This window comes from Oryx dammah, unplaced genomic scaffold (genome assembly GCF_014754425.2).
Source record: "Oryx dammah isolate SB20612 unplaced genomic scaffold, SCBI_Odam_1.1 HiC_scaffold_21, whole genome shotgun sequence".
NCBI lineage: Eukaryota > Metazoa > Chordata > Mammalia > Artiodactyla > Bovidae > Oryx > Oryx dammah.
The window spans coordinates 36,274,971-36,301,003 of NW_024070205.1; the positions used below are offsets into that span (position 1 = coordinate 36,274,971).

The 26,033-nt window shown below is 48.1% G+C and overlaps 1 protein-coding gene across 2 annotated transcripts in view; it reads left to right on the plus strand.

Annotated features, from left to right (window-relative positions):
- Positions 1-15,269: 15,269 nt before the first annotated feature.
- H6PD (hexose-6-phosphate dehydrogenase/glucose 1-dehydrogenase) overlaps positions 15,270-26,033 on the plus strand; it is a 34,785-nt gene continuing 24,021 nt past the window's right edge. The window contains exon 1 of one of the 2 annotated variants that reach the window (XM_040263361.1): positions 15,270-15,688. In XM_040263361.1, the coding sequence (XP_040119295.1) occupies positions 15,684-15,688 (5 nt within the window). In that variant the 5' untranslated portion in view covers positions 15,270-15,683. Of the gene's footprint in view, positions 15,689-23,893; positions 24,068-26,033 lie in introns of those variants that run through there. The other variant, XM_040263360.1, reaches the window with a different exon arrangement.

Genomic DNA, 26,033 nt, shown 5'->3' on the forward strand with positions numbered 1-26,033 from the left:
TGCTGTCTTCTCACTGCGGCAGCTCTCTCATTGCAGAGCACAGGCTCTAGCTAGGGCATTCGGGCTTCAGTAGTTGTGGCTCCCGGGCTCTAGAGTACAGGTTCAGTGGTTGTTGCTCTTCAGCCTGTCGAATACTCCGGAATCAGGGGTCAAATCTGCGTCTCCTGCATTGGCACGTGGATTCTTCACCAGTGAGCTACCCGGGAAGCCCCTGGGGCAATTTTCTGTCTCCTGAAATCACTCGGATTTCTGTGAGTCTCTTGAATTCTGCTGAGAATATGTCCCCTTTAAGCTTTAGTAAGAAGTAAATCTCTTAAACGATGGGTGAGAGGTGGGGGAAGAAATCTCTGCTTTGCCCTCAGTCATTAAAAGAGTGTGTATTGAGATGTTCAAAAGGGACTCACGGGCTTGATTTCAGCCACGGGTCCAGCCCTGAGAGGCCAGAATTCCCAGCTCCGGGAGAGGTCACGCGACTGCTTTGCATCCATCAGCTCAACAACTACTTGGAGGAGACAAAAGATTGCAGAGAAGAAAGCTTTTCAGTGGTCGCTGTCCTGCGAGTATCGCCCCCACGTGGAGGATCGGGGAATTGCTTCCTCTTATCTCCAGGTAGCTGAAGGAATCTTTATGGAGACAACTCAGAGGACAACAAAGTACCCTAGTTGGTTTTTTTTTTTTTTTTTTCCAGTTGCTCAGTCGTGTCCGACTCTTTGCGACCCCATGGACGGCTTCCCTGTCCTTCACCGTATCGCGGTGCTTGCTCAAACTCATGTCTATCAAGTCGGTGATGCCATCCAATCATCTCCTCTGTCGTCCCCTTCTCCCGCCTTCAATCTTTCCCAGCATCAGAGTCTTTTCCAATGAGTCAGCTCTTCGAATCAGGTAGCCAAAGTACTGGAGCTTCAGCTTCTGCATCAGTCCTTCCAATGAATATTCAGGGTTGATTTTCTTTAGGATTGATAGGCTTGATCTCCTAGATGTCCCAGGGACTCTCAAGAATCTTCTCCACCACCATAGTACAAAAGCCTCAGTTCTTCGGCGTTCAGTCTTCTTTATGGTCCAACTCTCACATCCATACATGACTACTGGAAAAACCATAGCTTTGACTAGATGGACCTTTGTTGGCAAAGGTCCCCCACCTGACTCCCAAGGCCAGATGCAACTCCCATCTGAGAAATCTAAAGGTGGGGAGGGGGGCACCTGACTACAGCACCCCCTGGTGGTGACATTCTTTCCTCGCGAGCCAGTGCAAGGTGGGAGCTTCCGGGGACCACTGTGCATCTGGGAGAGTCTTAGATCCTCCCAAGGGATTGCCTGGAGCAGAAAGGAGCCCTCAGAGGGAGAGGTCTGATCTCTGGGGACTGAGGATGGAATTACAAATAACAGAACACCAGCCAGAGAAGGTGTTTTCACAGTAGTCAAAAAGAATAGCAGGTGTCAGAGAAGCTTTGAATATTCACTGAGCCCAGCAAGCAGCAAAGCCAGCGCCTGACCTCCCAGTCCAGGTAAACCTTGTCTGCCACCTTCTCCTGTCTTCTTCCTGCAGTTTTGGATCAGGGAGAGATCCTAGCTAGCAATTGCAGGGCTGCCCAAGTGGGAAAACAGGAGCTGGGGGTGGGAAGATGCTGTACCTTGGAAGGACTGATGCTGAACCTGAAGCTCCCATACGTTGGACACCTGGTGTGAAGAGCTGACTCATTGGAAAAGACCCTGATGCTGGGAAAGAGTGAAGGCAGGAGGAGAAGGGGATGACAGAGGATGAGATGGTTGGATGGTATTACCAAATTGATGGACATAAGTTTGAGCAAGCTCCAGGAGATAGTGAAGGACAGGGAAGCCTGGCATGCTGCAGTCCATGGGGTCGAAAAGAGTCAGACATGACTTAGCAACTGAACAGGACATTTAAAATCCTGGCTGGAGAGAGAGGCTGGGCAAGTCAGATTTCCATTTCAGATTTCATCCAAAGGTGGAGGAAACATTCCAGCAGATTTGAATCAACAGAGGGCAAGATGAAGTTTTGTCTTTTGCATCCAATGAGCCCCACTTGTTCAATGCAACTTTTGCTACACACAAAAGCTTTAAAAATATCCCAGGGTTAATCTCCTAGTTGCCAGAAAGCACAATAAGCAGTGCATTAACTAGGGCTCCATTTAACACTTCCTGTCTCACCTCTAAATACTTGTTTATGTGGCATTGGCTCTTCTAACAGCTGCCTCATTCGTGCTGTATTTGTAATTCGGATTTTCTTTAAGTACCTGGGAGCCATGCTCTAACATTTCCCAACTTTCTGGAACTTAATACAGAAAAACTCATTTGGGGTCTCATTCATCTGGCACTTAATTCTAGAGGAATTAGGAGGATGTTATTAGCGTGTTACTCAATTGTATGGGGGCTTCCCACATGGCTCAGTGGTAAAGAATCCTCCTGTCAACGCAGGAGAGGCAGGTTCAATGGATCTCTGGGTCAGGAAGATCCCATAGAGGAGGAAATGGCAACCTATTCCACTACTCTTGCCTGAAAATTTCCAAGGACAGAGGAGCCTGACTGGCTACAGTCCATGGGGTCGCAAAGAGTTGGACTGGACTGAGGGACTGGGCACACACACACCCCAATGCATGGGCTCTGAGAACAAAGTATTTCAGATACCTTGGCATATATATGAGTTTCATTTGCCTTTTATCTGGTAATAGGGACTCACATACTCAACATTCTCCCAAATTGGACTAGCCGTCAAAATGAAGTGTCTGATTTTAGCTAACACATAATTAACCTTTACAATAAGATTGCAGCCGGACAGTTGAGGAGGCATTGAAAGGGATACAGAAGTAAGAGAGAAGATCTGTGCCCTTGGAGAGGTTTTTGCTGTGTGAACATCAGCTACGGTCCCAGCTCTGACAAGTGTCAGCCTTGGGGATAAACTTCTGTGTATCCAGCACTCTCCATACAAGATCAAAAAGGATGACCGGGACTTCTCTGGTGGTAGAGTGAAGAATTCACTTTCACTTTCATGCATTGGAGAAGGAAATGGCAACCCACTCCAGTGTTCTTGCCTGGAGAATCCCAGGGATGGGGGAGCCTGGTGGGCTGCCGTCTATGGGGTCACACAGAGTCCGACACGACTGAAGTGACTTAGCAGCAGCAGCAGCAGAGTGAAGAATCCACCTGCCAATGCTGGGGACACAGGTTCCATCCTTGGTCTAGAAGGATCCATGTGCCTCAGAGTAGCTGAGCCTGAATGCCAAAACCACTGAAGCTTGCAAAAAGAGAGGCCACTGCAATGAGAAGCCCAGGCACTGGAACAAAGAGTAGCCCCCACTCGCAACTAGAAAAATCCCATGCACAGCAACAAAGACCCAACGCCACCAAAAATAAATTTAAAAAAGGATGACCAGCTTGTCCTAATCCTAGGACACAGGGGAGCCAGGCAGGCAGGGTATCTTGGCCTAACTGATACCATGCAAGTTAGACACTTCTCAGATCTTCATCCCCAGGAGGCTGCCCAATGTGATCTTTTTCGTGTGTGTGTGTGATTTTTAAAGTTGTGAAAAGTATACACAGCATAGGACTTCCCAGGTGGCACTAGTGGTAAAGAACCAGCCTGCCAATGCAAGAGACATAAGAGATGCAGGTTTGGTCCTTGGGTGGAGAAGATCCCCTGGAGGAGGGCATGGCAACCCCTTCCAGTATATTGGCTTGGAGAATCCCACGGACAGAGGAGCCTGGCAGATCCCTAGGGTCCCACAAGAGTCAGAAAGGACTGAGCGACTTTCACTTTCACTCAGTGGGTGTGAAGTGGTGGCTCATTGTGGTTCGACTTGAATTTCTCTAGTGACTAATGATGTTGAGCATCTTTTTATGTGCTTTTTGGTCATTTGTATATCTCCTTTAGAAAAATGTCTATTTAAATCCTTTGCCCATTTTTCAGCTGGGTTGTTTGGCTTTATTGTTGTTGAGTTGTGAGAGTTCTTTATATATTCTAAATACTATAAATATTTTCTCCTATTGTGTGGATTGTCTTTTCACTCACTAGCATCTTTTGATGCACAATCAGGTGGGACTTTTCACATACATTAAAAAAATGTTTGACCAGACAGAGATCTGCCAGCTGGCAGCTATGTTGCTGTGGTTGTTTAGTCATTAAGTCATGTCTGACTCTTTGTGACCCCATGGACTGGAGCCCACCAGGCATCTATGTAATATTAATTAATTCATTTATTTAACTAACAAGTATGTATTCAGGAGGACTTCCTCAGTGGCTCAGCAGTAATGAATCTGCCTGCAGTGCAGGAGCCAAAGGAAATTCTAGTTCAATCCCTGGGTCCAGAAGATTCCCTGGAGGAGGGGATAGCAACCCATACCAGTATTCTTGCCTGGAGAAACCCATGGACAGAACAGCCTGGAGGGCTACAGTCCACAAGGTTGCAAAGAGTCAGACATGACTGAAGTGACTTCACACGTATGCATGTGAAAAAGAGGTCCTTGTTCTGGGGTTTATATTTACAAGATATAGTAGCCACTGGGCAGCTCCTCATCAAAGTGTTTATAGCCTAGTTGACAAGACACTTCCCAGAGGCTGGAAAACAACAATGGATGTTTGCAGGTGACATATGATCGTTTCAAACGTGTGAATTCCACTCGGATGTGATGGGAGTGCTCCTGCAGCAAGGGAGGGTGGTCAGGGAAAGCCACGCGACTTCACATCACTTGCCTGGAAGCACACAATCACATTTCTCACCAGCAATCAATATTTCCATGCTCACAGTGGGTGATGGGTGACATCTAAACTAGCAAGAACTTGGGAACATTAACCTTAGGTGTTACAGCATCCCCAGCTTAGTCCCTAGCCAGGTCATGATGATTATATTCTGGGGCTAGAGCTTCTTTGTAGCTTTGCAATAGATATAAATACACCACCAGTCCCTCCTTTCATGGAGGCTACACCATCAAAATTGCAGAAACATGTTTTATTGAGTGCCTATTTTTATGTCATTTTGTTGTTGTTTAGTCGCTAAGTTGTGTCCAATTCTTTGCCACCCCATGGACATAGCCCTCCAGGCTCCTCTGACCATGGGATTTCCTAGGAAAGAACACTGGAATGGGTTGCCATTTCCTTCTCTAGGGGATCTTTCCAACCCAGGGACTGAACCCAAGTCTCCTGCATTGGCAGGCAGATTCTTTACCACTGAGTCATCAAGGAAGCCTGTTTTTATGTCACAAGCGCTCTCCTTTCTTTTTTTGGTTAGATCATTAAAAAAATTATTTATTTTTAATTGAAGGATGATTACAATATAGTGTTGATTTCTGCCACAGCGCAGCATGAATCAGCCATAGGTATACATATGTCCCCCCCATCTTGAACCTCCTGCCCACCTCCCACCCCATCCTACCCCTCTAAGTTGTCACAGAGCCCCTACTCATGCAGTAAATTCCCACTGGTTATCTATTTTATATTTGTTAGTGTATATGTTTCCATGCATGCTCTCTTTTCTTAGTCTTAATTTTAAAATAATCATAAAAGTTATTTATGGTTATATACCACTGAATTTAACAGAAGTAGATCTTACAAAACAAAAAAGTTAAAAGGCTGTTATTTATACAATCAAAAGAGCGTATATTTTTAAAAGCCTTCATCTTAAATTTTTATGAAGAGATTTTCTAAGGCAGATAAGTATACCTTGCCTTGAGTGACAAAAATGTTGCTGAAAAACAACATATAATTCAGGTACAGTATTCCCCTCATGTACTATATCTGAGTCATATGTTGTTTCTCAGTAACATTTGTTACTTAAGGCAAGGCATATTCTTACTTCAGGGAGCCGAATGCCACTGATTTGAAACCGTCCCTACTTGTAGCCTGGCTCCCCTATGAGAGTTTAAGCTTCTTGAAGGTAGCCGTGTCTCCTGAGCCTTCAGAGACTTTTTTGAGAGTGAGGGGACCCAATTGCCTAAGCCAAGGGGTCCCCAACTCCCAGGCCATGAACTGGGCCGCACAGCAGGAGGAGGTGAGCCCAGCCAAGCTTCATCTGTCTTTACAGCCACTCCCATTGCTTATGTTGCCGCCTGAGCTCCTGTCAGATCAGTGGTGGCATTAGAGTCTCATAGGAGCTTGAACCCTACTGCATGTGAATCATCCTGAAACCATCCCCTCTCCCAGCTCCCAGTCCGTGGGAAAATTGTCCCTGGTTCTAAAAAGGTTGGGGACCAGTGGCTTTAATCCAAACAGCCAGACAACATCCTTGATTCTTCCTCCTTCATCACCTACATCTAAAAACATCAGCAAATCCCATCAATTTCCTCTCCTCTCCAGAGCCTCTCTCCACAGAATACAGGTGTCCCTTGTGTGTCAACCATGTGTTTCTGATCCCTTGATGTCTGGGGCCTTGCTGACTGTGGAGGGATTGCCCCTCCCAAGGCTGGCCAGTTCCTAGATATAGTGACAGATTCTGGAGTGTGCCTTTCATATTTGAACAAATTGATCCAATCCCTAAGCCACAACCTCCTTCTCTATCAGGCTGTCACACCCTGGGCCACTATCTACCTGCCCCCATTACCCTGGACCAAAGACAGACAAGTAGGGGGCAGCCCCTATGCCCCAGAGCCTACTGATACTCTTCAAACTGGCCAATCCTAAGCCTGCTGACCCTGTCTCACCCATGCCTTCCCATGGAAACCACTACTGAGGCTCTTGGACACATTTTCCCTCACTCCCTCTGTCCCCTGGCTGACCCTGGTGCATCCTCATGACCCTGCATGGGTGGCAGGGCATGCCCACTCTTCTTGGGTACTGCAACCGACTGCCTTCTCAGCAGCAGTCCTCTTTTGATCTGTTTGCCTTGCCGTATCTGAACAGTAATTGCATCTACATTTTAATCCATCCTGGATTTGTGGCCCTGGGCTGTCTGGACTCTATAGTAACCCCCACCTACTCAATATGCTTCTCCTCCAGGCCTGCAGCCGTGAACCCAGGGACTTTTCAAAATGAAAACTGATTTTGTCAGTTCTCTTATTTAAAATTCCCCAGGGGCCTCCACTGAAAATTAGAATAAAATCCATGTTCCTTCCCCTGGCCTAGAAGGCCTCACGAGTCCCAGCTTCTACAACCTGTTCTCAGGGCCTCCCGCTGCTTGGTGCTCCAGCCACACTGGCCTCCTTTCAGACACGCCAAGCTATTTCCTGCCCCGGGGCCTTTGTACATGCTGTTCTCTCTGCCTGGAACACTCTTCTCCGTTTTGTGCAACTGGCCCTTTTCCCTCTAGTCTCAGTCCAATGGCACCCCTGGAGAGGCCTTTCTTGACCATACAGTCGGACATCCTATTCCATTATTCTGTTTTATTTTCTTCATCACAATTGTGATTCTGTAATTATTCTTTTGGGCTTCCCAGGTGGAGCTAGTGAAGAGCCTGCCTGCTGATGCAGGAGATGTAAGAGATGCAGGTTCAATCCCTGGGTCGGGAAGATCCCCTGGAGAAGGGTATGGTAATTCACTCCAGTGTTCTTGCTTGGAGAATCCCATGGACAGAGGAGCCTGGCGGGCTACAGTCCATGGAGTCGCACAGAGTCGGACATAACTGAGAGACTAAGCTCAACACAGCACAATTATTCTTTTGGGCTTCCTAGGCAGCGCTAGTGGTAGAGAGCCTGCCTGCCAACGCAGGAGACACAGAGACGCAGGTTCTATCCCAGGATTGGGAAGATCCTTTGGAGAAGTGTATGGCAACCCACGCCAGTATTCTTGCCTGGAGAATCCCATGGACAGAGGAGCCTGGCAGGCTACAGTCCCAGGGGTCACACAGAGTCAGACATGACTGAAGTGACTGAGAATGCACACAGTTATTCTTTTACTGGTTGATCTTCTGTCTCTCCACAACACACCCCGACTTGGAGTAGAATATAAGCTCCTTGAGAACAGGAGCCTTGTTCATGGCTACGTTCCCCGAGCCTAGACAGCCTGGCATGTTGTATTGGATGTGTGAATGAACAAGGGGTACCTTACCTGTGTGTCCAGGACTGGAGAGGGGATTGGAAGAGGCTGAGGAGTGAGTGATTGTCCCCTGATATGACCCTGCAGCCACTTGGGAGCTGCTGGTTCATCAGAGGCTCCCAGGCTCCTGGCTCCAGACCAGGCCACTGCAGAGTCAGGACTGGGAAAGGCAGACAGCATCTGCTTCCTGGAGAAGCCAACCGGAAGCTGGCCTCTGTCTCGTGAGGTTCTGCTGACCATCACATTTTCCCGGCAAGGGTGCCTTGTCCTTCCGCAGACCCCAGGTTCATCGGTCGCCCACTCCAGAGGCTTGGCTGTCCCCAGGCTGCGGCTCCACTTGGCCCAAAGGATCTCATGCGGCTTTTGCTGCTGCAGAGATGTCTGGGGTGGCTGCCAACACTTTTATCTTTTCATTTCATCTGCCAGCCAAGAGCTTTTTCCTGCTTTTGCCTCTTGAAGCTTAAGGCAAGGAATGCTGACCTTGAGTACAGGTGCTTCTTGATTCGTTACTCAAGGTTCCCTGCCCTGGTTCACATTCAAGCCAGCTGCTTCCCAATCTTCTCTTTCCCTTTCCCTTGGCCTCCCTGTTCCCTAGCAGCCTTGAAACGAACTTTGGGATGTTTTTTCCCCCGAGGTCTGTGTTTAGGCAGTAAGAGCCCTGCTAGTATGGCCCCTTGAGTTCCCTGGTGGCCTAATGGTTAGGATTTGGTGCTGTTACTGCATGGCCTGGTTGGGTAACTGGGATGCTGCAAGCTGTGCCACATGGTATGACTAAAGTTAACAAACAAAAAGACTCAGCTTAGTTTGCGTCCTTCACTCAAGGGTACCAAGGCACCTCTTTAGACTCTGGCCATGTGGCCACTGGGAGAAAATATTGCCAGAGTCACAGCTAAGTGCAGAGTGAAGGGGACTCCAACCCCTGAACATGGGGCTCTGATTCCCCACCTTCACCACATTCATCTGACAAACATGTTTTGAGGATCTCCTGCTGGCCAGGCATTGGTCCGCTGGAGTCTCGCTTACTGGACTGGGGAGGGACTTGGATCATGTCCATACCGTAGAGCGATCCAAGAAGATGTGTTTGGAACCCATCATGTGACAGTTCAGCAAAGCATTCTGGGACAGCTGGATAGCCACATGCCAAGGGATAAAATTGGACCTCCTTCCTCTCACATCATCTACAAAAATTGACCAAAAATGAATCAAAAGCCTAAACGTACAAGCTAAAACAAACTTTTAGAAGAACATGCAAGCATACATTTTCATGGTATTGGACTAGGCAAAGCCTTCTTAGACATGATTCCAGAAGCACAAGCAACAAACCAAAAAAAAAAAAAAATAGATAAGCTGGACATCAGAATAAAAAAAATCCTTATGCTGCAAAAGACATCATCAGCAAAGTGAAAATATAACCCACAGAATTGGAGAAAATTTTTGCAAATCTGGTAAGGGGCCTGTGTTGAGCATATATAAAGAATTCTAACAACCCAATGGTAAAAAAAAAAAAAAAAAAAAACACTTGAAAATGGGTGAAGAATATGACCAGATAGTTCTCTAATAAGAAATAGCCAATAGGCACACGGAAAGATGCTCAATGTCACGTGAAAGTGAAAGTCGCTCAGTTGTGTCTGACTCTTTGTGGACCCCATGGACTGTAGAGTCCATGGAATTCTCCAGGCCAGAATACTGGAGTCTGTTCCCTTCTCCAGGGGATCTTCCCAACCCAGGGATTGAACCCAGGTAGCCCACATTGCAGGCAGATTCTTTACCAGCTGAGCCACCAGGGAAGCCCCAAAGGCTGCATATTATATGATCCCATTTATATGAAATATACAGTGTAGGAGAATCCACAGGTACAGAAAGCAGATTTTGGCTCCCTAGGGCTGAGAGAATTGAGGGGAAGTAGGGAGTCAGTGCCAACAAGTACATCATTTCTTGTTGGGATGATTAAAATGTTCTTAATTGATGTGGTGATGGGTGCACAACTCTGTGGCTATATTAAAAAACAACGAATTGTACACTTTAAATGGATGAATTGTGTAGAATGCAAATTATATCACAGTAAAACTGTTACCAAAAAAATCATGTGATGAAAACCCTGGAAAATCAAAAGGGTTTGAGAATCTGTGAATTCATAACTTGTGGTAGGCAGAATTGTGACTCTCTAAAGCTGTCCAGGCCCCAATGTGTGGAGTCTGTGAATATGTCAACTTATATGGCAAAAAAGACTTTGCAGGTATGATTAGAGGTATGGACTCTGAGGTAGATAATCCTGGTTTACACAAATGGGCCGTCTAATCATATGAATTCTTAAAAGCAGAAGTCCAGTCCCAGATCCATCAGAGAAATGAACCTGACGGGAAGGATGAGAGATGCTAAGCACTTGACCTGCCGTTGCTGGCTGTGAAGACTAAGGAAAGGGGTCACAAGCTAGGGAATGTGCTAGTCTTCAGAAGCTAGGAATGGTCCTCAGCTGACAGTCACCAAGGCAACAGGAATCTCAGTCCTAAAACCACAAGGATCTGATTTCTGCACCCAAATGAACAAGGAAAGGGCTCCTCATAAAAGGAACACAGCACTGCAACTCTTTGGTTTTAGCCCAGTGAGATCCACGTCAGACTTCTGGCCTACAGACTGTAAGATAACATATTTGTTTTGTTTAAGCCACTAAATGGTAGTCAATTGTTATGGCCGCAATAGAAAACCAACATGTAGCTGTTACTTTATGTAGACTTTAATAAGCCAATATTTAAAACAAGGAGTGCTAGTCTTTCTCATGGCTGGGCAGGAAAAGGTATACTCGTGGCTAAAAATCCACAACACCTGTTCTTTCCTTCCTACCCCGTGCAAAGACTGAAGGAATAGAGCTCACTTAGTGACTGCTGCCCCAAAATAGCTTGCCTGGAAAATCCCATGGACGGAGGAGCCTGGTAGGCTGCAGTCCATGGGGTCCTCAAAGAGTTGAACATGACTGAGCGACTTCACTTTCACTTTTCACTTTCATGCGTTGGAGAAGGAAATGGCAACCCACTCCAGTGTTCTTGCCTGGAGAATCCCAGGGATGGGGGAGCCTGGTGGACTGCCGACTCTGGGTCGCAGAGTCGGACACGACTGAAGCAACTTAGCAGCAACAGCAGCCCCAATATAGAAACTGTAACATGATTTTATTTCTAACTCCTCTGCCCTCTCTGGTGAGTCATTCATCTCTCCAGGTCTCACTTTCCACATCTGGGAAGCAGGCCGAATTAACCCTGACTTCTGCCTACCCCACAGTTTAGAAAGAAAAAAAAAAAAAAGCTCAGCTTCAAACAGAGCTCCAGGGCGATCCTTGGCAGACACAGTTTGGGTCACAAGACACGATCCCCTCCATGGGATATCATTCCTTTATTTTGGCTTCCTTCAGAGCATTTTGGGCACACCTGGTCCCTCAGGATGTGGAGTACCTTGTCATGTGGCCTTGCAGCTGCTGTTAGCACAGAAGTGAGAAAAGCTTCAGGTATCCAAAGGTGCTGAAGCTCATCACAAAGTCCCATGGACAAAGTTTGAGATTTTTAGTTTGGGGGGAGCAATACTCACAGCTTGCTGTTGTTCAGTCACTAAGTCATGTCTGATTCTTTGTGACCCCACGGACTGCACCATGCCAGGCTTCCCTGTCCTTCACTACCATGTCCTTTGGACATGAGAACTCATGTCCATTGAGTTGGTGATCCCATCCAAACATCTCATCCTCTGTCACCCCCTTCTCCTCCTGCCCAATCTTTCCAAGCATCAGGGTCTTTTCCAGTGAGTTGGCTTTTTGTATCAGGTGGCCAAAGTATTCAACATCAGATTCAGAATCAGTCCTTCCAATGAATATGTAGGGTTGATTTCCTTTAGGATTGCCTGGTTTGATCTCCTTGCTGTCCAGGGGATTCTCAAGAGTCTTCTCCAGCACTACAGTTTGAAAGCATCATGGGACCAAATTGTTTTCATGATGGAAAGAAAGTAAAGTAATGGTTCAGATCAGACCAGGAGGAACAGAGTTAGGAGGAGACTGAGATAGGACTCCAAGACAGGGAGGAGGGCAGATAAATGAAAACATCTCAACTATGTGTGGGTGTGGAAGTACTTCTCTCATTAGGGAGAAGTGCTGTGATGCTCTAGACTCATTTCACGTTACTCCCCTGATCCACCCCACTGATTCCTATGTGGAGACAAGCATTTTCTTAATAAGCTGCTTATAGGTGACTTGGCTTTGGGATGTCTTCATTTATTTAAAGATTTTTAATTTTATTTAATGAATTTATTTATTATTGGCTGTGCTGGGTCTTCACTGCTGTGTGAAGGCTTTCTCTAGTTGCAGTGAGCAGAGCCTACTCCCTAGTTGCAGAGCTCAGGCTTTCCATTGTGGTGCCTTCTCTTGTTGCAGAGCTCGGGTTCTAGGTTGCATGGGCTCAGTTGCCCCGTTGCACGTGGGATCTTAGTTTCCCGATCAGGGATCAAACCCATGTCCCCTGCATTGACAGTTGGATTCTCAACCACTGGACCACCAGGGAAGTCCATGGAGTGTTTTTAAAGATGTTCTGGAGGTAACTGAAGATCACTCTCGTGAGGTCTGTACAGGGATCTGGGAAATGTCCCCTCCGTTCATCTCCGTCTCTGGGCACCTGCCTTCTTCTGTCTGTACCTCCTTTGGCTTGGGTTTACATGGTATGTGAGTGCACAGTGCACCCGGGGCCACGAACGTGGGAAGAGCTCTTGACTGAGTCCTGGCATTGTCCAATATTGTTTGGCTGGCCCCTTCCCTAGACCCTCCTACCCACTTCCAGCTGTGGAGGCAGTCTGGCAGGGACCTGGCTCCTTAACTCTCCCCGCAATTCCAAACCCAGCATGACCAAGTCTTTGCTGACATCCAGCAGCTCCCTGCAGGCCCCCAGATGGCCCCTTGCCCTGGTGACAGTGGAGCCCAGGCCCCCTTGGCTCCCCAGCCTTCCTGGAACCCTCTTGCCTAATATCCTGTGTGGTAATCATGCCTGTTGGCCCTTCTTAGTCCTGCTGGCCACTGCCAAGTTCCTTCTGCTAGTTCCTGACATTCCTACCTCTAGTGGAACCTTCATGAAATAAAAAGCTACTAAAAGTTTTTTCTTTCTGGTCAGAATGCCCCTTCTTGGGTGGTCCCATACTCCTCAGCATAGGTGACCAAGTGTTCTCCGGTGTCTGGGATGGGAGGAAGGTGGGTCTGAAGAAGAGAAAGAGCTAAGATGCTCAGGAATGGGCATGGGATGGGGGAGCTATGTCTGGGAGGTGGTCCTGGTGGTCGTGCGTTAATTCAAGGTCACCCAGGGTCAGCTGAAAAGTAGGAAGAAGCAGCTGCTTTTCTGATGGCCATGGCCCCAGTGGGGGCACTGGCAGCAGTGTAGAGCTGGGAGAAAAGTGATCACCAAGGTGAGGGTGAGGGTAGGCACCATGCGATCATGGCGAAGAATGGGGCAAAGGACTGGCATACCATCCACTGAGTGCTGAGAGGCAGCTCACTGGTCATCTCCTTTATCATCACTCCATCATCCTACAGATAAGGTCTTCTTCCCATCCACTGTCTTGCTAATAAAGCCCCAGAGGTGCAAGCTACCTCTTGCTGAGCACTTATCACAGGTAGATGGCTCAGCGGTAAAGAATATGCCTGAAATGCAGAAGCCGCAGAAGACACAGGTTCGATTCCTGGGTCGAGAAGACCCCCTGGAGGAGGGCATGGCAACCCAGTCCAGGGTTGCCAGTCCACTCTTGCCTGGAGAATCCCATGGACAGAGGAGCCTAGTGGGCTACAGTTCATAGGATTGCAAAGAGTTGACACGACTGAAGTGACTTCAAGGCTGTATATTGTCACCCTGCTTATTTAACTTATATGCAGAGTACATCATGAGAAACGCTGGGCTGGAAGAAGCACAAGCTAGAATCAAAAATGCTGGGAGAAATATCAAAAACCTCAGATATGCAGATGACACCACCCTTATGGCAGAAAGTGAAGAGGAACTAAAAACCCTCTTGATGAAAGTGAAAGAGGAGAGTGAAGAAGTTGGCTTAAAGCTCAACATTCAGAAAACGAAGATCATGGCATCTGGTCCCATCACTTTATAGGGAATAGATGGGGAAACAGTGGAAACAGTGTCAGACTTTATTTCTTTGGGCTCCAAAATCACTACAGATGGTGATTGCAGCCATGAAATTAAAAGACGCTTACTCCTTGGAAGGAAAGTTATGACCAACCTAGATAGCATATTCAAAAGCAGAGACATTACTTTGCCAACAAAGGTCCGTCTAGTCAAGGCTATGATTTTTCCAGTGGTCATGTATGGATGTGAAAGTTGGACTGTGAAGAAAGCTGAGTGCCGAAGAATTGATGCTTTTGAACTGTGTTGTTGGAGAAGACTCTTGAAAGACCCTTGCTTGGACTGCAAGGAGATCCAACCAGTCCATTCTAAAGGAGATCAGTCCTGGGTGTTCATTGGAAGGACTGATGCTAAAGCTGAAACTCCAATACTTTGGCCACCTCATGCAAAGAGTTGACTCATTGGAAAAGATTCTGATGCTGGGAGGGATTGGGGGCAGGAGAAGGGGACGACAGAGGATGAGATGGCTGGATGGTATCACCGACTCGATGCTCATGAGTTTGGGTGAACTCCGGGAGTTGGTGATGGACAGGGAGGCCTGGCATGCTGCAATTCATGGGTTGGCAGAGTCGGCCACGACTGAGCGACTGAACTGAACTTAACTGAAGTGACTTAGCACACAGAATTCAGTGTCTTCAAGGTCACACGAGCGTAGACAGACTTTTGAAGCTGTCTGGTGGAGACACGGCCATAGCCTGTTCTCTCACCCCTAAATCACTTCTTTTGGAAATTAAAAATTTGGGGCACCACGCCGCTCCTTCTACAGATGGAGAAATGCGAGGCCTAGGGAGGTCAAGTGATCAGTTCCAGGTCCCACGGCTTGTGCCAGAATCTGACGAGGAGCCAGCAACTCGGCTCCACGACACAACGACTTCCCTCGCCCCTCCCGTGTCCAAGAAGGCGGCCTGGCCTCTACGACGCACAAGAGATTCCAGAGACGCAGAAAAAAGCCCGCTCACTTCGCTCTTAAGACCAGCCCATCCACGCGAACCAGGGAAACGTTTGAGAGGGGCCCGCCCGCCAACCCCTAACAACCCGAGCTAGGGGGCGTGGTCTCGCCTGCGCCTCCTCCTCCGCCGCCAGCCCCGGCTCAGCCCCACTGCGCGCGCCCCTCGCCCGTCCTGCTGCGCGCGCGCGCGCGCGTCCTAGGCCCGGGGGCCCCGCTGCACGCGCCCCTGGCCCGGCCCTACTGCGCGCGCGCGTCCGAGGGCCGGGGCCTCACTGCGCGCGCGCCGAGGCCGCAGGGGTTTGACGCCCAGGCCCAGAGGGTCAGCCGCGCTTCCGGACACTGACGTTTCTCGGGTTGGGCCGGGACCGGGCGGTCCGGCCGGACTCGGCCTCGCCCCCCCCTCCCCCGCTTGCCGCCCCCGGCGTCGCTGGCGAAACCCGAGCGCGCGTTAGGCGCGGGGCCGCGTGACGCGCACCTGTCGGGGCTGGCCGGGCTGACGGAAGAGAATTCGCCGGGCCCCGACCTGGCCTGAGCCCGGCCAGCAGCACCGCGCGGCACGCGCCGCCCCCGACGTTTCCCGGAGAAGCTGCCGGCTCTGACGGGCGTGATGAAGTAAGCTGCCTCCCCCGCTTTCTCTCCGGCTTCTTGGGCCGCAGGAGTCTTTTACAGCCGGATGGCGGCTGCGCGCTTGTGCCCCTGCGAACCCGCCGGCCCCGGAGGCCAGCCTCGCGTCGCTGTAAAATCCTCGGGTGTTTGATTGGGAAGAGTCACCCCAGCTACCACCTACCCGCCCCAATTTCCTTCCCCGCGTTCCTTCCGCAAAATAAATTATTCACTTCCTGCGCCGCAGATGCTTTGGCGCGGCAGTGCTGCGTGGTGGCGGGTTGGCTGGAGGCAGCCAGGCCCCGTTGAGGCTGGTCCGGAGGGGCCAGCGGCGTCTCCTTTTCCTGGACTTTCTGGAATTCAGTTCAGTGAGAGGAGGAATCGGAGGCTCCCCCCAACCCACTCCCACTTCCCTTGGGAATCTGCTTAAGCTTTGGCACTAGCGCTCAGGTTTCCATCAGCGTTTCAAATCCATCCATCCAATGAATGGTTTTCCAGAAGCAGACCTGTCTGGGTCTCTGAAAATCAGCTCACTCAAACTTGAGTGTTTAAACGGAAGTGAGAACTTCTGGAGAAGTCATAACCTGAAATTCCTTGCCCACCCACCCCACTGTCCCCCAGGCAGGCCTGTGGCTCCTGAAAAGTAGTCAAAGCGGGAAACCTTCAAAGACTGGGTGTATTTTAAACTATGTTGTACACTAACTGGGGCTTCCCAGGTGGCTCAGCGGTGAAGAATCCGCCTGCCAATGCAGGAGACACAGGTTTGATCCCTGGGTAGGGAAGATCCCCTGAAGGTGGAAATGGCAACCCACTCCAGTATTCTTGCCTAGGAAGTCCCATGGACAGAGGAACCTAGTGGGCTACTGTCCATGCGGTCACAAAACAGTCAGACACATTAGTTAGTACATACTCTATAGTGATGGATAGAGTGTTTGAGTTTAGGGGGCTAATCTTCTGGCAAGTTTTAGGAGCACCTGAGAGGAAATGCTCAGTGTTTGGCATGAACAGAGCTGACTTTTAGGCAATGTTTTTTTTATGTAACCCTTTCTTTGAGGTACATAGCTGCTCAGCGGATAAACACTCCAGGAAGGCATTCAAGTTATTTTATTCGAAGACTAATAAAATTTACTATTGTGGGATGGTTTTAGGCCCTTTAAAGGGAAAACTGTCAAATCTGTGGGCAAAGGGAAACCAAGAGGCACCTTTGGTCATCTGTGGCCAATCCACTTCTCATTTTCTTAAAAAAATATTTGACTGCATCAAGTCTTAGTTGAAGCACGCTAGATCTTTAGTCATGGCATGTGGGATCTAGTTCCCTGACCAGAGATGGAACCGTGGCCTTCTGCATTGGGAGTATGGAGTCTTGGCCACTGGGCCACCGGGAAAGTCCCTGCCGACTTCTCATTTTATTGATGGAATTCGAACAAGGCAAAATGTCATTGCTTGTTGCCAGATTTCACTATGGATTCTGCCAGTCCCTAACCCACAGGCAGAGCAGGAAGTCTGGTTTTGCTTTCTGTTGCCCTGAACTGGGAGCTGGGTGGCTCTTTGTCTAGGAGACCTCTTACCATCTTTACCTCCCAAAGTATTTTCACAGCCATGATCTGGGTTTGTTTTGTTTTGTTTTTTTTCTTTTGGCCAGACATTAAAATGAGGTGAATGCTCCCCATCTTACAGCTGGAGAAAAGGCCCTGAGTAGTTAAGTGAAAGTCTCAGGGCAGCAGAGTTAGAGATTTACTCTACTGCTGTATTCTTTGGCCTGGATTATAAACCCCTTATGAGCTGGGGTGGAGACTTTTTTAACCATCTCAGGTTTATGCTGCTGTTGCTGTTTAGTTGCTAAGTCATGTCCAACTTATTGTGATCCCGTGGACTGTAGCCCACCAGGCTCCTCTGTCCATGGGATTTTCTAAGCAAGAATACTGGAGTGGGTTGCCATTTCCTTCTCCAGCGGATCTTCCTGACCCAAGGATTGAACCCTCGTCTCCTGCATTGGCAGGCAGATTCTTTACTGCTGAGCCACCTTGGGAAGCCCCCTAAGCTTTATAGCCCTTTGATTTTTCATCAGTATGACTAGAAGGTCATGAAGTTGTCAGTGAGCTGTTCCTTGGCATTTTTTCCTGCTGTGCGAAGTCAGTTGGTTTCCCAGCAGTTCCAAGAGACAAGCAAGAAATGCCACTTTATTCATGATACTCTTCTTGGTTTAATAATGACAGTGGCTGACAGTTTTTGGACGTTTACTATATGCCAAGCATTGTGCCAGGTGCTTTGTATGGATTGTCTCTTTTTGTGCTTCTTATCGACTTGTTTTCCCACTCTGTGGTTGAGGTTGGTTAGTTAGTTGTGTTCGACTCTGCAACCCCATGGGCTACAGCACGCCGTGCTTCCTTGTCCATCACCAACTCCCGGAGCTTGCTCAAACTCGTGTCCATCAAGTTGGTGATACCATCCAGCTGTCTCATCATCTGTCAATCTTTCTCAGCATCAGGGCCTTTTCCAGTGAGTCAGTTCTTCACATCAGGTGGCCAGAGTATTGGAGCTTCAGCTTCAGCATCAGTCCTTCCAATGAATATTCAAGACTTATTTCCTTTAGGATTGACTGGTTTGATCTCCTTGCAGCCCAAGGGACTCTCAAGAGTCTTCTGCAACACCACAGTTCAAAAGCATCAGTTCTTTGGCGCTCAGCTTTCTTTATGGTCCAACTCTCATATCCATGCATGACTACTGGAAAAACCATAGCTTTGACTAGATGGACCTTTGTTGGTAAAGTAATGTCTCTGCTTTTTAATCTGATATCTAGGTTGGTCATAGCTTTTCTTCCAAGGAACAAGCATCTTTTAATATCATAGCTGCAGTGATTTTGGAGCCCCAAAAAACAGAGTCTGTCACTGTTTTCCACTGTTTCCTCATCTGTTTGCAATGAAGTGATGGGACCGGATGCCATGATCTTAGTTTTTTGAATGTTGAGTTTTAAGCCAGCTTCTTCATTCTCTTTCACTTTCATCAAGAGGCTCTTCAGTTCCTCTTCACTTCTTGCCATAAGTGTGCTGTCATCTGCATATCTGAGGTTACTGATATTTCTCCCAGCAATCTTGATTCTAGCTTGTGCTTCATCCAGCCTGGCATTTCACATGATGTACTCTGCGTATAAGTTAAATAAGCATTGTGACAATATACAGCCTTGATGTATCCCCTTCCCAATTTGGAACTCATCCATTGTTCCATGTCCAGTTCTAACTGTTGCTTCTTGACCTGCGTACAGATTTCTCAGGAGGCAGGTAAGGTGGTCTGGTATTCCCATCTTTTGAAGAAGTTTCCACTGTTGTGTTCCACACAGTTAACGGCTTTGGTGTAGTCATTAAAGCAGAAGTAGATGTTTTTCTGGAACTCTCTTTTTTGATGAACCAGCAGATGTTGGCAATTTGATCTCTGGTTCCTCTGCCTTTTCTAAATCCAGTTTGAACATCTGGAAGTTCTTGGTTCACGTACTGTTCAAGCCTGGCTTGGAGAATTTTGAGCATTACTTTGCCAGCATGTGAGATGAGTGCAGTTGTGCGGTAGCTTGAACATTCTTTGGCATTGCCTTTCTTTGGGATTGGAATGAAAACTGACCTTTTGCAGTCCTGTGGCCACTGCTGAGTTTTCCAAATTTGCTGGCATATTGAGTACAGCACTTTCAGAGCATCATCTTTTAGGATTTGAAATAGCTCAGCTGGAATTCCATTACCCCCACTAGCTTTGTTCGTAGTGATGCTTCCTAAGGCCCACTTGACTTTGCATTCCAGGATCTCTGGCTCTGGTTGGTGAGTGATCACACCATCATGGTTATCTGGGTCATGAAGATCTTTTTAATATAATTCTTCTGTGTATTCTTGCCACCTCTTGTTAATATCTTCTGCTTCTGTTACGTCCATACTGTTTCTGTCCTTTATGGTCCCCATCTTTGCATGAAATGTTTCCTTGGTATCTGTAGTTTTCTTGAAGAGATCTCTAGTCTTTCCCATTCTGTTGTTTTCCTCTATTTTTTTTGCATTGATCACTGAGGATGGCTTTCTTATCTCTCCTTGCTATTCTTTGGAACTCTGCATTCAGATAGGTATATCTTTCCTTTTCTACTTTGCCTTTAGCTTCTCTTCTCCCATGCCTCTCACATGACTTGGGGAAGGGAGCCATGGCACCAGGACACCTCTGCAGAAGTCTCCCATGACACAGACACGGCCACAATCTGAAACAAGACAGATACCTAGCAGCACAAATGTTCCACTTGTGGATTGCACCAGGCTTTGCCATGCTTTAGTTCCTTTGGCCTAAGTATAATCTGTAGTTGAGGTTGGAAGAGGTTAAATAACTTATATAAGGTCTCACAGCTACTAAATAGCTAAGATCCCAGAAACTAGTGTCTCCCCCCTCCCCCAATAAGGGCCTTTCAGGTTTTAACAAAGCAACTCAGCCTTAAATACAGTGTCCTCGTGATGTCAGAAATAAGGTGAGTGAATCACTGTTAGAGTGGACATCAGAGGCCAAGGCCATTCACAGCAGTTCATTGTCAGGGCAACCTGACCTCAGGAAGCAGAGCTGCTGACCAGCTTGGGTCACTTATGGGAGCGTTTAGACCACTGGAATTCTGATCTTGGAAGGGAGCAGAATCTGTGTCCACTAAAACAGTGTTGTTATTGTTTTGTTTTTTTAGTCTTTTTGGAAAATGTGTATTTATATATTTATTTGACTACACTGGGTCTTCGTTGTAGCTCGCTGGATCTTCAGTCTTCATCACAGCCTCCGAACTCTTAGTTGCAGCGTGTAGGATCTAGTTTTCCTTCCAGGGGTGGAACCTGGGCCCCCTGCATTGGTAGTGTGGAGTCTTAGCCACTCCACCATGGAAGTTCCTCTAAAACAGTGTTTTAAGTTTGTCATTTGGGGTTGTAGTCACACATTTTTTTTTCTTACCACATTGCAGCAGGTTTAATAGTGGCCCCCAAAAGTGTGCCCAGTTTATAACCCCAGAACCTGCAAAGGTGATTTGATTTGGAAAAGTGATCTTTGCACATGTAATTGTGGATGTTTAGATGAGATCACCCTGGATTTAGGGTGGGCCCTTGTTTGTGTTCAGTCGTATCTGACTTTGTGACTCCATAGACTGTAGCCTGCCAGGCTCCTCTGTCCATAGAATTTTCCAGGCAAGACAACTGGAGTGGGTTGCTGTTTCCTACTGCATGTCTCACATTTTAGAGGTAGGTGGGAAGGTGCCGAAGCAGACTGCCTGTATTCAAGTGCTGTCGCCTGTAAGCCACCTGGCCCTCAGTGAGCTATTCTATCTCTCTGCCCCTTAGTTTCCTCTCTTCTCACTCTAGAAACTGGTATAGTGACAGTACACACCTCATGCTGCGCTGTGCTCAGTCACGTCTAGCTCTCGGCGACCTCGTTCGTGGACTGTAGTCCATCAGGTTCCTCTGTCTATGGAATTTGCCAGGCAAGAATACTGGAGTGGGTTGCTATTTCCTTCTCCAGGGAATCTTCCTAACCCAGGAATCGACCCCGCATCTCCTGTGTCTCCTGCATTGGGAGGTGGATTCTATACCACTGTGCCGCCAGGGAAGCCACCTACCTCATAAGCTGTGGCAAGAATTAAATGATGTGACACATGTGAAGCTCTTAGCCCAGTAGTTTGCATTTAGGTAAATGCTCTATAAATATCTCTTTTATTATTCATAGTATCATTTCAGATAGTGAGCTGCCGCTAATGTGTGCTGGGTCACAGTGCTTGAAGTGGCCATTAGAGAGTCATCTTCTACACAGGGCCGCCCATACATAGTCGACAGTGGTCTTGGGCGAATGAGGTTTATTTGTTCATTCAGCAATGTTTATTGCATACCTTCTGTGGGCCAGGCCCCGCTTTTTAAAAATATTAATTAACTGATTGATTTTGGCTGTGCTGTGTCTTCATTGCTGGGCGAGGGCCTTCTCTTCTTGCTGAGCACGAGCTCTAGAGAGAGAGGGCCCAGGAGTTGTGGAGCACATGCTTAGTTGCCCTGCGGGCATGTGGAATCTTCCCAGATCAGAGATTGAACCCTGTGTCCCCTGCTTCGGCAGGCAGATTCCTATCCACTGTCCCACTAGGGAAGCCCCAGGCCTTGTTTTGGATACTGGAGACAGGCAGTGAGCAAAACAGAACAACCCGTGTCCTCATAGGCACTTACTTGTAGGTTCTTGAGCGGAGGGGTGATAGATGATAAAATAAATCTGCTTATCATATGTAGGTATGTACTATGGGGAGACAGAAAGCAGAGGATGAGATGAGGGTTGGAGGTTTACAGTGTTACACAGAGTCAGCTGAGAAAGCCTCACTGAGGTGACATTTCAGCAAAGAATTGAAATTAGGGAGTGAGCCACATGGACATCTACAGGGAAAAGTAGGTCAGGCAGCGAGAACAGCAAGTACAAGGGCCCTGGGGCAGGAGGATGGGTGGCTGGAGCCCAGAGAGGGACAGAGTGTAGGAGAAAAGATCAAAGAGGTAAGAGGTGGAAGGCCAGAGTGTGTAGACCCTGCCGGCCACCGAACAGAAGGACAGGATCTGACCGATGCTGTGAACAGAGCACTCCAACTCCTGGGTTCAGGCAGAGATAGAAATGAGAGGCCAGGGAGGTGGTTTCACACAAGGGTGATGGTGGCTAGGACCAGACTGGAGAGATGGAAGGTGGTGAGAATGGTGAGTAGTTGTATTCTAGGTAAATGTTGGTGATAGAAACCATAGAACTTGCTGTCAGATCGAATGCCCCCAAAATCTCTGGCCTGAGCCCCTGGAAAGGGGGAGTTGCCATTTACTGAGGATGGGCGACCTGCGTTTGGAGCATTTGGGAGATAAGTCAGTTTTGTTTTAATGTGGTACGTCTTGTAGACATCCAGCTGTTGGTGTCAGAGTCACAGTTGACTGTGTGAGACGGGAGTTTAGGGGGAGAAAGTCCAGACTGGAAATAGCAGCTTGGTGTACAGGCAGTTGTGTATTGGTAAATGTTTAACAACCTCTGGAAGGGATGGAGGTTGGTGGCCAGGAGCCAGCTTGATAGCATTTGCCAACACCTGCCACATAAATAAATGTTCCCACACCGGCCAGTTTCAAGCACACCATTACCGAATATCTTCACCTTATAGATACCAGTCAATCCTAAAGGAAACAAACCCTGAATATTCATTGGAAGGACTGATGCTGAAGCTCCAATACTTTGGCTACCTGATGCGATGAGCTGACTCTTTGGAAAAGACCCTGATGCTGGGAAAGATTGAAGGCAAAGGGAGAAGGGGGCAGCAGAGGATGAGATGGTTAGATAGCGTCACTGACTCAGTGGACATGAATTTGAGCAAACTACGAGAGAGAGTGGAGGATGGAAGAGCCTGGTGTGCTGCAGTCCATGGGGTCACAAAGAGCTGGACACGACTTTGTGACTGAACAACAACAGATAGAATAGGTTAAATAATGTCAAGAGCAGAGATAATAATAATACGAAGTAAATCAATGAGGGAGTATTGAGTGTTTAATATCTTTGTTTTTTAATATAGCTTATTTGATTCTAAATTCGTGTAATTCGGTTTTAATAGGGGCCGTGTTTAACAACTGACTTGACAAATTCCTGAAAATTTAGGAATTGAATCTGTCATGCAGATATGTGATGACTCTCACACACCATTTGAATTGTAGGGACCAAATATTGACCCCCGAGGTGATGGTAATAAGAATTATATGAGTTTAGGGGGGGAAATGGTCTCAGAGCTGATCTTGGGATTCTGTCCCCTGTCTAGCCCCAAGGGGTTGAATGCAGGTCACAGTTGACAATGACGGGTTTGACTTGCCTCCACATGGGGGTGTCTGTGCAGAAGGCTCAGAGCACAGAGGAGAGTGTGGGAAACATACTGGAGCTGGCAAGTGTAGAAGGGACCAGCACATCCCTTTGTACTTCAGCGAAAACTCCTCTTCACTTTGAACTTTTGTTTCACTCCCACACGCTCTTGTAAAAAATACCAAGCTCATGAGCTGTGATTTGAAGAAAATTCCTCTTCCCCCTACCTGGCAAATAGAAGGCAGAGGTCAAAATGTGGATGTGGCACCAGGGAAGGGACAGAGTGCCAATAGCTGCTGGCGTCCACCTCCTGGCTCTTTTCTCCCGCCCCTTGCCTGCTGGGGCCAGAGGGTCAGGGCTGCTTCCTCACGTGGTTTCCCAGAACCAGCTCTGCCACCGAGTGCCTGTCCAGGGCGGGGCTGTGCTGAGACTGGTTCTGGGTGCGCCCCACGTCTGCCTCCCTCGCTTGGGAACCCCGCTTCTGGCCCATACCCTCTGGCTGGCCACGTCCATGCTCGCAGCTTTGGGGATGTCAGCAGAGCCTCACTTTAAAAGGTGAGTCTCCCAGGAGGCCCAGTAGGAACCCCTCACCCTGGAGCTGGGGGTAGCGAGTGCTGCCCTGGACTCTGGATGTGGGTGGCCCGTCCTGACTCTTGGATGAGCCTGTCACACCCTGGAAGAAGCCTCTGCCACACCTCACTTTGTAGCAAGGTGGGAGCTAGTGGTAAAGAACTCACCTGCATAAAGCAGGAGACGTAAGAGATGTGGGTTCGATCCCTGGGTTGGGAAGATCCCCTGGAGGAGGGCATGACAACCCTCTCCAGTATTCTTGCCTGGAGAATTCCTTGGGCAGAGGAGCCTGGCAGGGTCTGGTCCATAGGGTCAAAAAGAGTTGGACACAACTGAAGTGACTTAGCATGCACAAACGTGCATGCTGCTGGCAGGTATTTGGAATAATAATTGTAAATGAGATTGCATCCTCCACACACTGAAGCTAGAGCTTCAGGGAGCTTGGTCTTTTAACTTGTGAGTGACTCTCAGTTATCAGTTCCGTGCTTCCTACTTCAGTCCTCTATTTCCTGGCCTAAACTGCCTTCAGAAAGGTGATGGCCATCTCCCATGTAATAGAGAGGTTATCTCCTTTCCTTGGAAAACAGAGTTTACTGGGAGGAAAGTGCTGTCGAGCTCCTCTAGCTGCCTCTCTTCACAGGTGGGGAAACTGCAGTTCCCAGCAAGGAACATGCAAGTTCAAGGTTACAAGGTCTTGAGATACTTCCGTGTACTAATCACCAGGTGTTCCAGTCCACAGTTGAATACATTGTCCTCCTGTCCCAGAGTGGCTCATACATTGCACTCATGGTTTTCTTATTTATTAATTAAACACAGATGCAGTTCATAGCAGGATTGGCCATTGGAATGCCACTTCCGTGTTTTTTTGGCCAAGTTCAAGTATGTGATCTTTGGAGATGTATTTCATAGCCCATTGCTCTCAGAGGAGGCAAGGAAGCAGGAGAAAGTTTTTCAGAAAATCCTTCAGAAGGAGAGGCTTGCAGCTCGAGAGCGGTTTAGGCCACAGGTGGCCGTGGAGCCTCGATCCCTGTTACCTCTTCTCCAGGGGCTGGGAGCCTGGTCGTGACTTTGATGGAATTGGACTTCTCGGAGCCTGTTTATTCCTCTTGTCGGGGCAACAGAGAGGACATCTGTATACCTGTGTACCCTTCTTCTCAGGGTGTAAGGGCAAGCAGGGGGGTGTTACATAGACGTCTGGGCGTGTCCTGTACTGTCTGCAGCGGTGGGCTCTGGAGCTCCCGAGAGGAGGGGGCAGCACAGGTTTTCCTGGCAGCTGCAGCAGCCTGATGCCATGCTGGGCAGGGGCAGGGGCCACTGTACATTAATTAACTTGGCGTTTGTGTGTGTATGTGTATATGCAGTGTGTATGTGCACAGTCATGCCTGACTCTTTGCAACCCCATGGACTGTAGCCCACCAGGTTCCTCTGTCCATGAGATTTTTCAGGCAAGAATACTGGAGTGGGTTGCCATTTCCTCCTCCAGGAGATGTTTCCTACCCAGGGATCAAACTTGGGTCTCTTGCATTGGCAGTTGGATTCTTTACCACTGTGCCACCTGGGAAACTAATATATATATATATACATTTGGCTGTACTGGGTCTTCTGGAGAAGGGTATGGCAACCTACTCCAGTATTCTTGCCTAGAGAATTCCATGGACAGAGGAGCTGGCGAGCTACCGTCCATGGGGTCACACAGAGCCGGACAAGACTAAAGTGACTGAGCACGCACACACGCACTGGGTCTTAGTTGTGATGTGTGGGATCTAGTTCCCTGATCAGGGATCGAACCCAGGCCCCCTGCTTTGAGATCGAGGAGTCTTAGCCACTGGATCACTAGGGAAGTCCCTAATTTCGCATTTGTATAGGGTTTTTGTCACTGGTATCATCTCAGCTAGTCTTTGCAAACCTCCGTTTAGTTTAGGGGGTGTTAGCCCGTTTGACAGGTGAGGAC